The sequence below is a fragment of the Ursus arctos genome, unplaced genomic scaffold, assembly GCF_023065955.2.
Source record: "Ursus arctos isolate Adak ecotype North America unplaced genomic scaffold, UrsArc2.0 scaffold_9, whole genome shotgun sequence".
Taxonomy (NCBI): domain Eukaryota; kingdom Metazoa; phylum Chordata; class Mammalia; order Carnivora; family Ursidae; genus Ursus; species Ursus arctos.
Window position 1 is genome coordinate 64,865,507 of NW_026623111.1, and position 13,379 is coordinate 64,878,885.

At 41.7% G+C, this 13,379-nt stretch overlaps 1 protein-coding gene across 8 annotated transcripts in view; it reads left to right on the forward strand.

Annotated features, from left to right (window-relative positions):
• Positions 1 to 8,096, forward strand: part of GPAT3 (glycerol-3-phosphate acyltransferase 3) — a 62,124-nt gene extending 54,028 nt beyond the window's left edge. For all 8 annotated transcript variants that reach the window (XM_026509818.4, XM_057309639.1, XM_044388123.3 and 5 more), the window contains 3 exons: positions 1,498 to 1,626; positions 2,336 to 2,415; positions 6,822 to 8,096. In XM_026509818.4, coding sequence (XP_026365603.1) covers positions 1,498 to 1,626; positions 2,336 to 2,415; positions 6,822 to 6,918 — 306 coding nt within the window. In that variant the 3' untranslated portion in view covers positions 6,919 to 8,096. The remainder of the gene's footprint in view (positions 1 to 1,497; positions 1,627 to 2,335; positions 2,416 to 6,821) is intronic.
• Positions 8,097 to 13,379: the final 5,283 nt, after the last annotated feature.

Genomic DNA, 13,379 nt, shown 5'->3' on the forward strand with positions numbered 1-13,379 from the left:
ACCCTTCCCCCCGCCCCAGCTTTACTGAAATATAATTGACATATCACATCATGCAAATTTAAGGTATACCATATGTTGATTTGATACATATTGCAAAATGATTGCCACCATAGTTTGAGCAAACACCTCCATCAAATCACATAATTACTATTTCTTTTTTATGGTGAGAACATTTAAGATCTATTCTCTTAGCAACTTCAGTAGTACTAACTATAGTCACCATGCTCTGCATTAGGTCCCCAGAACTTATTTATCTTAGAACGGAAAGTTTGTAGTCTTTGACCAACATCTCCCTGATTCCTCCACGTCGTCCTCTCTCCTCCTCAGCCCCTGGTAACCACCATCCTGGTCTCTGTTTCTGTCAGTTCAGCTTTTTTAGAGGCCACATATAGATGATACCGTAGAGTACTTCTCTTTCTCTCTCTCACTTACGTTACTTAGCATAATGCTTTCAAGGTCCATCGGTGTTGTCACAAATGTCAGGATTTCCTTCTTTGTCACAGCTAAATAATATTCCACTACATATATATCCCACATCTCCTTACCTGTTCATCTGTTGACAGACATTTAGGTTGTTTCCAGATCTTGGCTTTTGTGAATAATACGCTGCAATGAACATGGGGGTGCAGATATCTCTTCAAGATCTTGCTTTCATTTCCATTGGATATATACCCAAAAGCAGGATTGCTGGATCATATGGCGGTTCCATTTTTGATGTTTTGAGGACCCCCATACTGTCTTCTGTAGTGTCTGTACTGATTGACATCCCCACCAGGGTTCCCTTTTCTTTACATCTGTCTTGCCTTTTTTCAAATCTGTTTTATATACTGGGACTCTGCATTAGATGTAGTTTGAAGAAAATGATTTATAATTTGCTGCTAAACCAGAACGTTTAGAAACCACAACGTTAGTTAAACTTTGTCAGTTTGTAAACTGAGTCTCAGAGATGCTAGGTAATTTGCCTCAGTCACATAGTTGGTGGGAAAATTGTGATGTCATCATATTAGAGATATTTAGCCAACCAATGTATTCTAAAGACCTCTTGTGTATAAAGTCTCCCTCAAGGCGTTTGTGTACTCGTTACTCAGATTCACCAGCTGTTTACATCTTGCCCTGTTTGTTTGATCGTTCTCTCTCCGATGTATGTACAGATAGGTACCAGGGGATTGTGTGCCGGGCATTGTATTAAGTCCCGAAGACTAAACAGTAATAAGCAAAACAGTTACTGTGCCCGTTTTCGCCCACCTTCGGTTAAGTGGGGAGACAGATCTTTCAGACTCAGTGGGTAACTCTCTTGTTGCAGCACTCTGGGGCTCGGGTCAGAGGACTCAGCTGGCCCGGTTACTTCTTTGATCATTTCTATCAAGCGAAGCAGCTTCTCTTCCTCTTGTGGTCTGATAGAGATGGTTGGCTTGTCACCTTGGAAACACTGACATGCATAAGCGAGGCCACCACTTCGTTCATAACTGGGATGTATTTTCTTTTCTTTTTTCTCAGTACAACCCTCAGTTTGGGGATGCGTTTTGGAACAGTAGTAAATACAACATGGTGAGCTACCTGCTTCGAATGATGACCAGCTGGGCCATCGTCTGTGACGTGTGGTACATGCCCCCCATGACCAGAGAGGTATCTGTCCGTAGATAACAACTGGTCTTTGGTGCTTTATCCAGTCAGATCAAGGCGAGAAAACTGTTACCTGAAATCCTGGGTGCCTCCCTTCCTCACATTAGCTAGAGCTGGACTTCTTTTCTGCCTTCTCAGCGAATGGGTCATTTAAAAAAAAATGTATTTAGGTTTCTTCAAATCAGGCTATTTTATATTCAGAGACTCTTCCATAATAGTTTTTATAGTTGCTGTTGGTTTAGTGAACCTACGGATATTATGGAATGTTATATATTGGATAAGACTAATAAAGAGCATAATAAATATATAGACATGATAGAAAATTAAACAATACAGCACTTCATTTTCTTGATAGAACAAATGATATTTGCTATGACTGAGAATAGAATGGAGCTAAGATTTGAATCTTACCCTTTTTTTTGAAGAGACAGAGAGAAAGAACATGAGGGCATGTGCATGTGGGGAGAGGGGCAGAGGGAGAGAGAATCTTAAGCAGGCGTCACGTCCAGCCCGGAGCCTGGTGTGCGGCTTGATCTCACGACCCTGGGATCATGACCTGAGCCGAAATCAAGAGTTGAACGCTTAACTGACTGAGCCACTCAGGCACCCCTGAATCTTACATTTTAAAACAAATCTAAATAACTATGAGATATTTTAAGAATTATTTGAAAACTCTATTCCCACGATGTGCTTGTGATTTTCTTTTCCCCAGGAAGGAGAAGACGCCGTCCAGTTTGCTAACAGGGTTAAATCTGCCATTGCTGTGCAGGGAGGATTGACTGAGCTTCCCTGGTAAGACATTTCTCAGAAGTACTATCATTTTTTTTTTTTATTAAAAAATCACTTCCAATAATGTCAGTGATTGTGGTGGTTAGCCAGAGGTTTGGCTGAAAGTGACAGTGGTTTTCATAAAAGGACAATGGCTTAAAGAAGGTAGACGTTTACCCCTCTTGCTTAAGCATGGGCAGTGCAGGCTGGTGAGACGGGCCGCTCTGTGCTGTCCCGTCCTCAGTGTGCTTCCGTGACAGGTCCAGGGTGCTGCTTCAGCATGGCTCCAAGTACAGAAAACGGCCTGCAGGAAGGAATGAAAACAGGGACACTGCCGTCTCTTTGCGAGCACAGGATGGACGCTGGGCATGTCACTTCCACCTCTGCCCATTGGCTAGACCTCAAGTGATGTGATAAGAGCTGCAAAGAAGACCGGCGAATGCCGTCTTTGTTCTGGAAGGCCATATATCTAGCTGAGACTGGGGGTTCTTTTACTGAAGAAGAAAGTGAGAATAGATTTGGGGGTGGGGAATGGACCCTGGGAGCAAGGGGCACCTGATAGGCTTGTTCATGTTTAATGCTAGCTGTCACTCTATTGAAGAAAACTTAAAAACGTGAAAGGAAATCAATGAAATATCTTAGTTATGGAAACTTTGGATTTAACGTTTTGCTTGTTGAGGAAGGTTGTGTGTAGTCTGTTCTGGCTGTCATAGCAAACTGTCATAGACCGGGTGGCTTAAATAACAGAAATGTCTTTTCTCACAGTTCTGAAGGCTGGAGGTCTGAGATCAGGGTGCCAGCAAGATTGGTTTCTGGTTGGAGCTCTCTCCCTTTCAGCTGGCAAATGGCCATCTTCTTGCCTTTGTGTGAATATGGGGAGAGAGGGAAAGAGAAGAGAGCAGGCTCACAAGTGTCTCTTTTCACCTTGAGGATTACTGACCACTCTTAAGACCTCATCTGAACCTAATTAATTCCCAAAGGTCCCATCTCCAAATACCATTATATTGGGGGTTAGGTATTTAATATATGAATTTGGGGGAGGGTGCATATACATTTAGTCTGTATCAGACTATTCCTACATTATGATGGGAGTAATCATATTTCACATCCCGTAAGTTTAATAAAGTCCCTCTGTTTATCTTTTTTTTTTTTTTTTTGGTGTTTTGAAAACACTTTGCATGAAAAGTTCACTGGAGGCAATTATAGTAATGTTCTAGGAGCAGGATTTGGCTGAGTCAGGCTGTAAGCCTGTTCGACCAAGAACTTCAGAACCTGCAGAGGGACCAGGACTGCTCAGGAAGTAAGCCTCTGGAACAAGGGCCAGCTGGATTCTTATACTCTTTATGCAAGCTGGGGAATGTCTCTAGAATATTTTATCCATTCATGTATCTTGAGTACAACCAATTTCACGCAAGAAACTTGTTTCTGGCATCCAGTATGCTAATGAGGAAGCCACTAATTTCTATAGTGAAAACCCCTTTCTAAAATTCCTTATGTGAATTCACAAAGTTTGGGAAGTTGATGGAAGACAAAGAGAGCTGAAGCCTCAGAGTGGCACCTTTGGAGCGTGATCTTCTAATTCAGTGCCTGGCTGACCGTCCCCACAGTATGAGTTCTTGATTTAGGGCCACTTGACTGGCCCTAAGGTCAGGGTTCGGGTCAAGATAGGTTAAAACTAACATTCGTATCACACTACCTAAGTGGGAATATGTGAAACTAAATGACCCGCTTCCACAGGTCCTAGTTCATAAATGCCCTAGTGACCCGACTTTACGCTGGATCTGACTTCCTCTTTCTTGCTCATTGTTTTCGTTTCTTTACCCTGCTTTCTCTATCCGACTTCGCAGTCCTGTTCCTGCCCCAAAGCCATATGAAATCCTTGGAGCTTTGGATCGGTAGCCTCAGACACCAAAGAAAGGAAGAAGTCCTTGAAAGATAACAGCCTACCCCAGTCAGCCATAGGACAGATCCCAATCAGACTGGCTTAAACAAAATCTGTCAGAAATGATCCTTAGGGGGGCCTGGGTGGCTCAGTGGGTTAAGCATCTGCCTTCAGCTCAGGTCATGAGTCCAGGGTCCTGGGATCGAGCTCCATGTCGGGCTCCCTGCTCAGTGGGGAGTTTCCTTCTCCCTCTGCCTGCTGCTGCTCCCCCTGCTTGTGCTCTCTCTCTCTCTCTCTCAAATAAATAAATAAAATTCTTTAAAATATATATATATATAAAAGATGACCTCAGAATTTTTCAATTCCCTTTTATCGGGCCATAAATGGCAATTTTGTCATAAATGATAACTTTTAACTACCTAGCCTCTTCTTTAAAAAAAAAAAAAAGACTCACTGCCTTTCCAGGTGTATCTGACATTCATACACTGGGTATGAATGTTTTTCTCCGAGATTAAATGGGAACGCGATTGTATCATCTTAAACAGGCTTTTATATATGGCTGCTGGCCTCCTTAGAAACTTGGATCTGCTGCCATTGCAAAGGGGAATTGGGTAAAACTTTCAAGTCTAGAGGGGGCAAGTCACAGCTGGGGTGCTCAGAGCAGTGTGAGTTTTCTGAGTGCTTAGGAGAGTTGCATCAAAATCATGTTAGGATGCTTAGGGGCAGATGTTGCTAACTTCTTTGTCAGTTTTGGCCTGGACCTTAGGAAAGAAAGAATGGCCTTTCTTCTGCCTCTTGCTCCGCTGCTTAGTCCTTGCTGTTCAGAATTCACATAAATGCGGTGAGTAGTTGGAGGCAGCTCCTTTGGATAAAAGAGGCTTTTGGGGACAATTCTGGAGAGCTAACAGCACTTTATAACCCTGTTTCATGGAAATTTCCTACAGCTGAGCCCCTGGAATGTATGTGGACCGCAGTCTATTTTAAGTTGAGGACTTACGGGGGGGGGGTGAGGGGGGGCTGTGTCTTGGATTTGACTCTCGAGGCCAGAACGTTGCAGTGGTTTCAGGCAGGCGTTTGTTTGTAGGTCAAGTTCTGTCTTCATGGCATTGAGTTCACGGGCTAACCTATGATCCATTCATCATCATCAAAGAGCACTTGGTAAACATTCGTGCTTAACTGGGTTAAAATTAAACAGTCACAGTACGAAGTAAGCAAGTTCACCATCCATGCTCTCCTAGGAGTTCAAAATCAAAAACATTAGATTAGGAGAGAAATTGTGGCCCCTTATAGTCCAGTCTCCTCCCAGGGCTTCCAATTTGTTGTTTCTTTGTGTTGTCCAAAGAAGGAAAGGCATGCAGAGTCCTTATAACCAGGCGGCGCGGTGTTTTCACCACCCTGGACAGAGTTCAAAGACGCACGGGCTCTGAATTAAGGAATGCTGCTTACATAGGCGCTAACTACTGCTTGAATGCAGCGTGTGATTTTGTTGTTTGTTTTTATTCTGAGTCTGTTTTGGAATATGGACGATTATAAATACTTGAAATATATAGTGCTTTGAATGAAAATACAACTTGGTAGACATAGGATTAGTTTTGAATAATGATTGACCCATTTATCTTTCAGTACTTTACCATTCATATACAGTACCCTCACCATTACTTGTGGGTCTATTTTAAATATTCCGGATGGTTTTCTAGTAAGACACAGGTTGATTAGATGAAAGAAAACAATACTTTGCTTTCCTTGGGGAAAAGGATAGTCAAGCAATCCTAGTTTTTTTTTTTTTTTTAAGATTTTATTTATTTGACAGAGATAGAGACAGCCAGCGAGAGAGGGAACACAAGCAGGGGGAGGGGGAGAGGAAGAAGCAGGCTCCCAGCGGAGGAGCCTGATGTGGGACTCGATCCCGGAACGCCGGGATCACGCCCTGATCCGAAGGCAGACGCTTTAACGACTGCGCTACCCAGGCGCCCCAGCAATCCTAGTTTTAATATAAAGTCCAAATACTGAATATAGCAACACTAACTTCTAAAAAGAAATTGAGTGGAGATATTATTCTATATTTTATTTATTTATTTCTTTAACCTTTTTTTTTTTTTTTTTTTTTTTTTTGAGAGGGAGAGAGAGAGCTCGAGCCGGGGGGGGGGGTTGGCGGTAGGGGCAGAAGGAGAGAGAGAATCTCAAGCAGACTCCACGCCTAGCGCAGAGCCTGAGGCGGAGTTTGATCTCATGACTCTGAGCTCATGACCTGAGCCGAAATCAAGAGTTGGTCGCATAACCAACTGAGCCACCCAGGCGCCCCTGATATTTTTATTCTGAATTTTAATCAAGCATCACAGAGACTATTCCTTCCTCAAAGTAAAACTCATCTGGTGACTGGTAGAACAGAGACTGAAATTTTGGTCTTTCTGCTTTCAAACCCCGTGTTCTTTGCCCCATTGCGGACCAGCCAGCCACCTCAGTGTTGTGGTGCAACTGCGTGTTAGCTAGCTAATGCTTTTAACTCATCGTTGGGGGTATCTTTTATTTATTTGCCTTTTATTCCCAGGGATGGAGGGCTGAAGAGAGCAAAGGTGAAGGACACCTTCAAGGAAGAGCAGCAGAAGAATTACAGCAAGATGATTGTGGGCAATGGATCTCTTTGAATCAGACTCAATGCTACCCTGGTGATAAAATTTGGCTTCCCAGAACCAGCCCCTAGAAATGGAATGCGTTGGGGGTTTTTTGGCGATGGAGTGAAGTATTGTTTTGTTTTACTGTTTTTGATTTTTTGTTGTTAATCTTTTCTACAGGATGGATTTTCTCTACCTCTTTATGCCAGAGGCAGAACCCGTGGGGGGCTCTTTTCGGCTTTTGTTGTTGATAATAGCATTAGCTTCGTGAATTGTAAGGTAGTTTACTGAATTTAAACAGATTCTGCCTTTTGTAAAATGATGATGTCATCGTTGAGTGAATGAAATACTTGTGCAGGAGAAAGAGCTTCTGAAACATTTTTGGAACTCACTGTGTTTCGAACTTGTTGATATGGTAATTCTCAAAAAACATCCCCCAAGCTCTTTTCATGATTAACTTTCTCACTCCTTCTCCCCACACCTCCCCCTTCAATCACTTAAACAGCGGGATTCCTTGTCGGTTCAAGGTTACCCCTCCATGGTTACCTTCTACTGCAAGATCGAAAAGAAAAATGGAGGACGTTCTTCAGGACAAATTTGTGGCCACTTGATCTGAAAGTTGAAAGCAAATGGAAATATTTTTTTTACTAGTGTGTTGGAAGAGCGCTACTGTTTGGTAAGCTGTACCAAGGAAAAGGGAGAGCGGGTTACAGCGTGTGTGCATTTGTAGGTAGGCGAATTTTGAATAAACAGTTTTTAGCTGACAACTGGTGATGAGGTTTTCAGTTTCCCTTGTTTGTACACTAAGGTGTAGATCTAGTGCCTCTCCCGTCTACTGATCTGATTTTGTACCGCGATGTATTTTCAAACAGGAGGAGCCTTTCACAGCAATGAATCACATTTGTCTTCAGCGGGAGGATGAATGAGCCCGGTGTGTGCGCTGCCCCTAGCCCTCCGCCCCTCTGAGGTTTAGTTCAGAATGTTCCCAGGTTCTTAAACAGAAAAATAAGTGGTAAACTTACCTTTTGGAAACTGAGCCTTAAATTTTTTAAAGGGGAAAATAAGTATTTCCCAACTCACACAGCATAAGCAATGTTTGATAGCGATATAATGCCGTGTTAAACTCTGAGAGTGTTGTATCTTTTCTGGTAACCGTGCACAAAATGTGAAACTGTCTTACAGTGACTATAAATAAATTCTATATTTCTAAATGCGTGTTGCATTGTTTTCCCTCTCCTCTACCCTTTTCTGGTTCGGGGTGAGTTAAATTCTTTCTTATTCTAAGCATTGTTTGTTTTTCATATCAATGACATAGCTAGATTTTATTGGACTGGAACGTCTGGGAAATGAGACTGTCAACAGCTAGTTTTGGTTTGTTTTTTCTTCTTTTTAGCCTAACTATCTGGACTTTGACCCTGTGGACTCTGCCTGGAGCAAGTCCTAGACTTCACTTACTTTGTAGGTGAACTCAGGCAACTAGGTATGTCTGGCATAGCCCTAATTATATTCTTATCAAACTAGATGGGTTCGATCCCAAAGGAACATTTGTAAACAGGTTACCCTAATGGTCAGCTACTCTTCTGTTCTTACTCTCCCCCCATTCTTTTTCCCTCTGTTCTTACACTTTGATTCTTTACTTTGATTTTTTTTTTTTAAGATTTTGTTTTTAAGTAATTTCTGCACCCAATGGGGGCCCAAACCCACCACCCTGAGGTCAAGAGTTGCATGCCCACTGATTGAGGCAGCCCGGCATCCCGATTCTTCCCTTTGATCTTGACTGAAAATCAGCAAATCCAAATATGTATGTTGGGGTGACTCTTGTTTTGTTTTGTTTTTCTCAGAGAGTTCCATTTTCCCTTTTACTTTTTTTTTTAAAGATTTTATTTATTTATTCATGAGAGACAGAGAGAGAGGCAGAGGCAGAGGGAGAAGCAGGGTCCCCATGGAGAAGGGTGCCTCTGGGATCACAACCTGAGCCGAAGGCAGATGCTTAACAGACTGAGCCACCCAGGCGCCCCTCCCTTTTACTTTCCATATTCAATATAAGTTGAGTTAATGAAGCCACTTTATTAATTAGCTCAGTTCTCAGAATAGCTGATAAGACAACTAACAGCTGTTTTGTTTGGATACCAGTAAGAGGTATCATTCCAAGAGCACTGTTAGAGCAGTAATGCTCTCACGTAGTCGTTAGGAAATCTAACATTATCTCAGGAAGAACTTATGCAGGTCTTTGACTTACACAACTAGTTTTCAAGTTGTCTAGGGAATTGCTGTGCTGCCGCAAACATGTTTTTAGAAAGCAATAATCGCTCAGATTTAGCTTATGCTCCCTAGAACCCCTGTTTTTGCGTTTGCCTTCCCTAATATTGTTTTATACCTACTTTGGAAATTCTCTGCTCAGAGTTTAGTCTTCTAAACTTCTGAGTCATCTGTAATTATAACTGGATATCAAGGGTAGGCAGAATTCGGTAGAAAAATCCATGAGATGAGACCTTTCATCTAACCCTTGCATAGATTCATTCATGGAGCCTCCAGGTTGCCTTTTTAAATTCCAACTCTGTCCTGGTCATATTTACAGACACAGGGTTCTAGGAATGCCAAGATTTTCTGAAATATCCTGGCACCTCTTAGGATTGGATGAGCAGCCATGGTAGAACCAGTAAACATACTCGAAGCATGGGAAATGGCCCCGGATCCTAGTCTGGTGCAAAGATCAGTCTTGGGGGAAGTTTTCCTGGATAAGCAGACTTTCCAAGGCATATTCAGCTTTATGGTGGTGGTTTGCCATCATCCCTTCCGTGCATACGTTGCACTTTGGGCATTCTGTTGATAACCTAAGGGCTCTTGCTTCTTGTGACTACAGATAATGTTCTGCGGTCATGACTGCCTTTTGGCCAGAGTTGCTCTCAGTCTTTGTCTCCGAGGTGCGGCTTTCTGCCAGGCCTGGGGAGGATGCGATGGGAGGCGAGGCAAAGCTGGCATTTGGGATACTGGTACTGAAAACTAGGGGCGGGGCCCTGGTAAGGATGTTGACAAAAGCTGTGGGCTTGCTCTTGTTTATTTAACACTGGTTTCTAGTGGATCGATGCTAGTAGTATCTGATGTTATTTTTGGAATAATGGTTAAGTTGTTGAGATTGAGAGTCACAAAGCCTTTTTCTAATTGTGGCTTTAGCACTCAGGCTTTGCAGCCTTTGACAATTCTCTGATTCTCGGTTATCTTCTTTTTATTTATTGTGAGATTATAGAACACACACAAATGTATATGAAAGTGTGCAGGTACACTTTGAGGGCAATGATAAATTGCAAACTTATTTCCCAGTATTACCGTGGATACATGTTACCCAGGCCAATAAGTAGAATACGAATGCCTATATATCCTAGAAGGCATGGAAAGTCACAACTTGTTATTCCTTTCACTATTGATGGACAGTAGTGTTATTTTTAGCTTTGTTGTAAATGTTTCCTGGTATACACACACGAGAGTTTTTCTCTAGTTGGTATGTTTAGTAGGAATTAGGATTTCTCCCTAGTAGGATATCAGAATGTTTACCTTCAGTGTAGAAACTTCCGAACTGTTTCCGAAAGGTTGTACCATTTTACACGACCTATCAGCAGTGTAGGGGAGCAACATTTTATTTAGTTTAATAACATAATTGGATTTATTTTTTATTATTTTATTTTGTACTTTCTTTTTCTTCCATTTTTTTCTCCTTTCTTGCTTTCTTTTGGACTTACTACTTTCCCTTTCCCATTTTCTCTATTTAAATTGGAGGTTAATGGTTTTGTTTCTGTTTGTTCTGTGGTTACCTTATAAATTTCGTCTTGCATACTTATCAAAGTCTAAAATGGATCGCTATCCTTATACTGTTGAACAATTCAAGGACCCTAGCACTGGAATTGCAATCATTCACTACCACCCCTCCACCAATTTACATGATGTTATGAGTTTCAGTTACTTACATAATCCCACAAATTATCATCATTGTTACCACCAGCAGCATGGTCATTACTTTATACAGTCAATGTTTACCCACACTTTTACCACTTTTTTGGTAACTCCTTACCTCTTAATTTTACCATCTGGAATCACAGTTCGATAATGGTTAACTCCCTGTTTTTGTTTTCTGAAAGTATATTTTATACTCACTCTTGAAAATTATTCCTAGATGTGGACGTTTATGTTCAGACAGTTACTTTTGTCTGAGCACATTAAAGGTCATTCTGTAGTTGGTATTGAGAAGTCTGCTACCAGCCTGATTATGATTGTTTTGAAAGTAATATTTCTTCTAGTGTATTTAAAATCATTTCTTAGCTTTTGTTATTTTGCCAGTTCACTCTGTTGTATCTAGGTGTGGATTTTTTGTTAATTATCTTGTTTGTGACATATTGGGTTCTTATCCGTGGACTGACATTTTTTATCAGTTCTCAAAAGTTCTCAGATATCCCTTTAGATATTGTCTTTATCTCAGTTTCCCACTCTTGTCTTTTTTAGAAGTCTGATTAAACAAATGTTAGACTTTCTCATTCTGTCCTATGTGTCTCTTAATCCCTTTTTTATATTTTCCATTTCTTTGCTCTCTAGACTTATTTTCTGGACAATCTTCCGTTGTACTATTCCACTAATGCCCTCTTCAGTTCTATCTAATCTAATTCTTTCATTGATTTTTTAATTTTAGTTTTTAGATTTCTCATTTCTATGAGTTATATTAGGTTCTTTTTCAAACGTACTTAGTCTTGGATAAGTTTTGAGGTAGCTTACGCTTACTGATTTTATATTTTTTCCCAATAATTCCAAAATCTTACATCTTTTGAGGGTAAGAGTTGTCCCCCCCCCCCCAGCTGTTTCTCATTAATGGAGTTTTATTTTGTTTTGTGTTTAGAGATATTTCATGATGATCTGTCATTTTCTGTGGATTTTTATCATCCATTAGGTCTTTAGACCAGGGATCAGCCAACTATAGCCCAGAGGCTAAGTCCTGCCCTCCACCTGTTTTTGTAAATAAAACTTTATTGTAAGTCAGCCACACCTATTTGTTCATGCATTGCCTGTGTTTGCTTCCGAATTATAGCAGCAGAGTTCAGTGGTGGCAACGTTGACTGAATGACCCACAAAGCTTAAAATATTTGCTCTCTGGGCCTTCACCCAGAATAGTTTGCCTACCCGTGGTCTAGGGCATTAGCAATCTGGGACCACTTTAAACTAAATTATTGGCTTGAGGTTTATTGAACCGCGTAAACAGTGAGAATTTAGCCTGTAAACCCAAATGAGAGCCATCTCGTGGTTTTGAATTCTCTGCATCATGGTTTCGAGACTCATCCATATTGTGTGTTTGTAAGCAGTTCATTGCTTCTAATTGCCAAGTCATTTTAAATCCTTGGGGGAAAATTATTTTTCCCCTTCATTAAGCACTAGGGGCTGACAAAGACAGCCTCCCTGGCTGGTGTCTGGGAGTGGGGGATGGGTGATTTCTCCTTTCCTCTTCCTTAAAAGATGTACCCCTTTGAGATCTGACCTTCAAGGGAAGGGTCTCTAGTTGGAGACTAGAGGTCTCACCTTAGGCGGGCGTTCAATTTTGTCTATTGTTCCCTCGGCCCTTGATGCTCTGGAAACTACTGCTCCAGTTTGGTTTAGCCAATGCCCTCAACATGAAAGCCAGCAGGTGGCCTCTGCTCGGCCGCTGTCCCTGGGTTAACCTGTCTTCCCTCAGTCTTTGGCCTGAGTAGTCATAACCTTCTTGCTCGGTTAAGAAAGCGTTCAAAATAACTTTCTTTTAGGGGCGCCTGGGTGGCACAGCGGTTAAGCGGTTAAGCCTTCGGCTCAGGGTGTGATCTCGGCGTTATGGGATCGAGCCCCACGTCAGGCTCCTCCGCTGTGAGCCTGCTTCTTCCTCTCCCACTCCCCCTGCTTGTGTTCCCTCTCTCACTGGCTGTCTCTATCTCTTTCAAATAAATAAATAAAATCTTTAAAAAAAATAACTTCCTTTTATCATACAAAAAGAGGGTGGGTTATATGTGGGTAGATGTAAAAACTGGAGAAAGCAACAAGTCTAAATTAAAAAAAAAAAGCTTTGCTGAGCCATTATTTTAATATAAAGAGCAAAACCTCTCCTTCCGAATCATAACTGTTCATCTATAAATGAAATACTCTGATGAGGGTACACAGGAAGATACAGACTGACACAGGAAAAGCTGTTAGATTTTTAGCGTCTGGAGAGAATCGGTAACCTAATAGCATGAAAGCGGCCGCTGGCTCAGTGGCATCCTCTGTGTCGTGGTAAGAGGTAAGTTCTCCTGATGCCCGTATTACACCTGGGCTGAGGTCTTGTCAAGGCCTTTTATGGCACTTCATGGGGGGTCAAAAATCCCCCCCTTGCTCTGGTAGGAAGCATAGAGCGATTCTGGCTACCTCCTGGCCTCTCGGCTCTGTGTCTGTAAAGGATGCCCGGGATAGCTTTGAAAATAGACCATGTATTCTATCTTGGTGAACTAAAA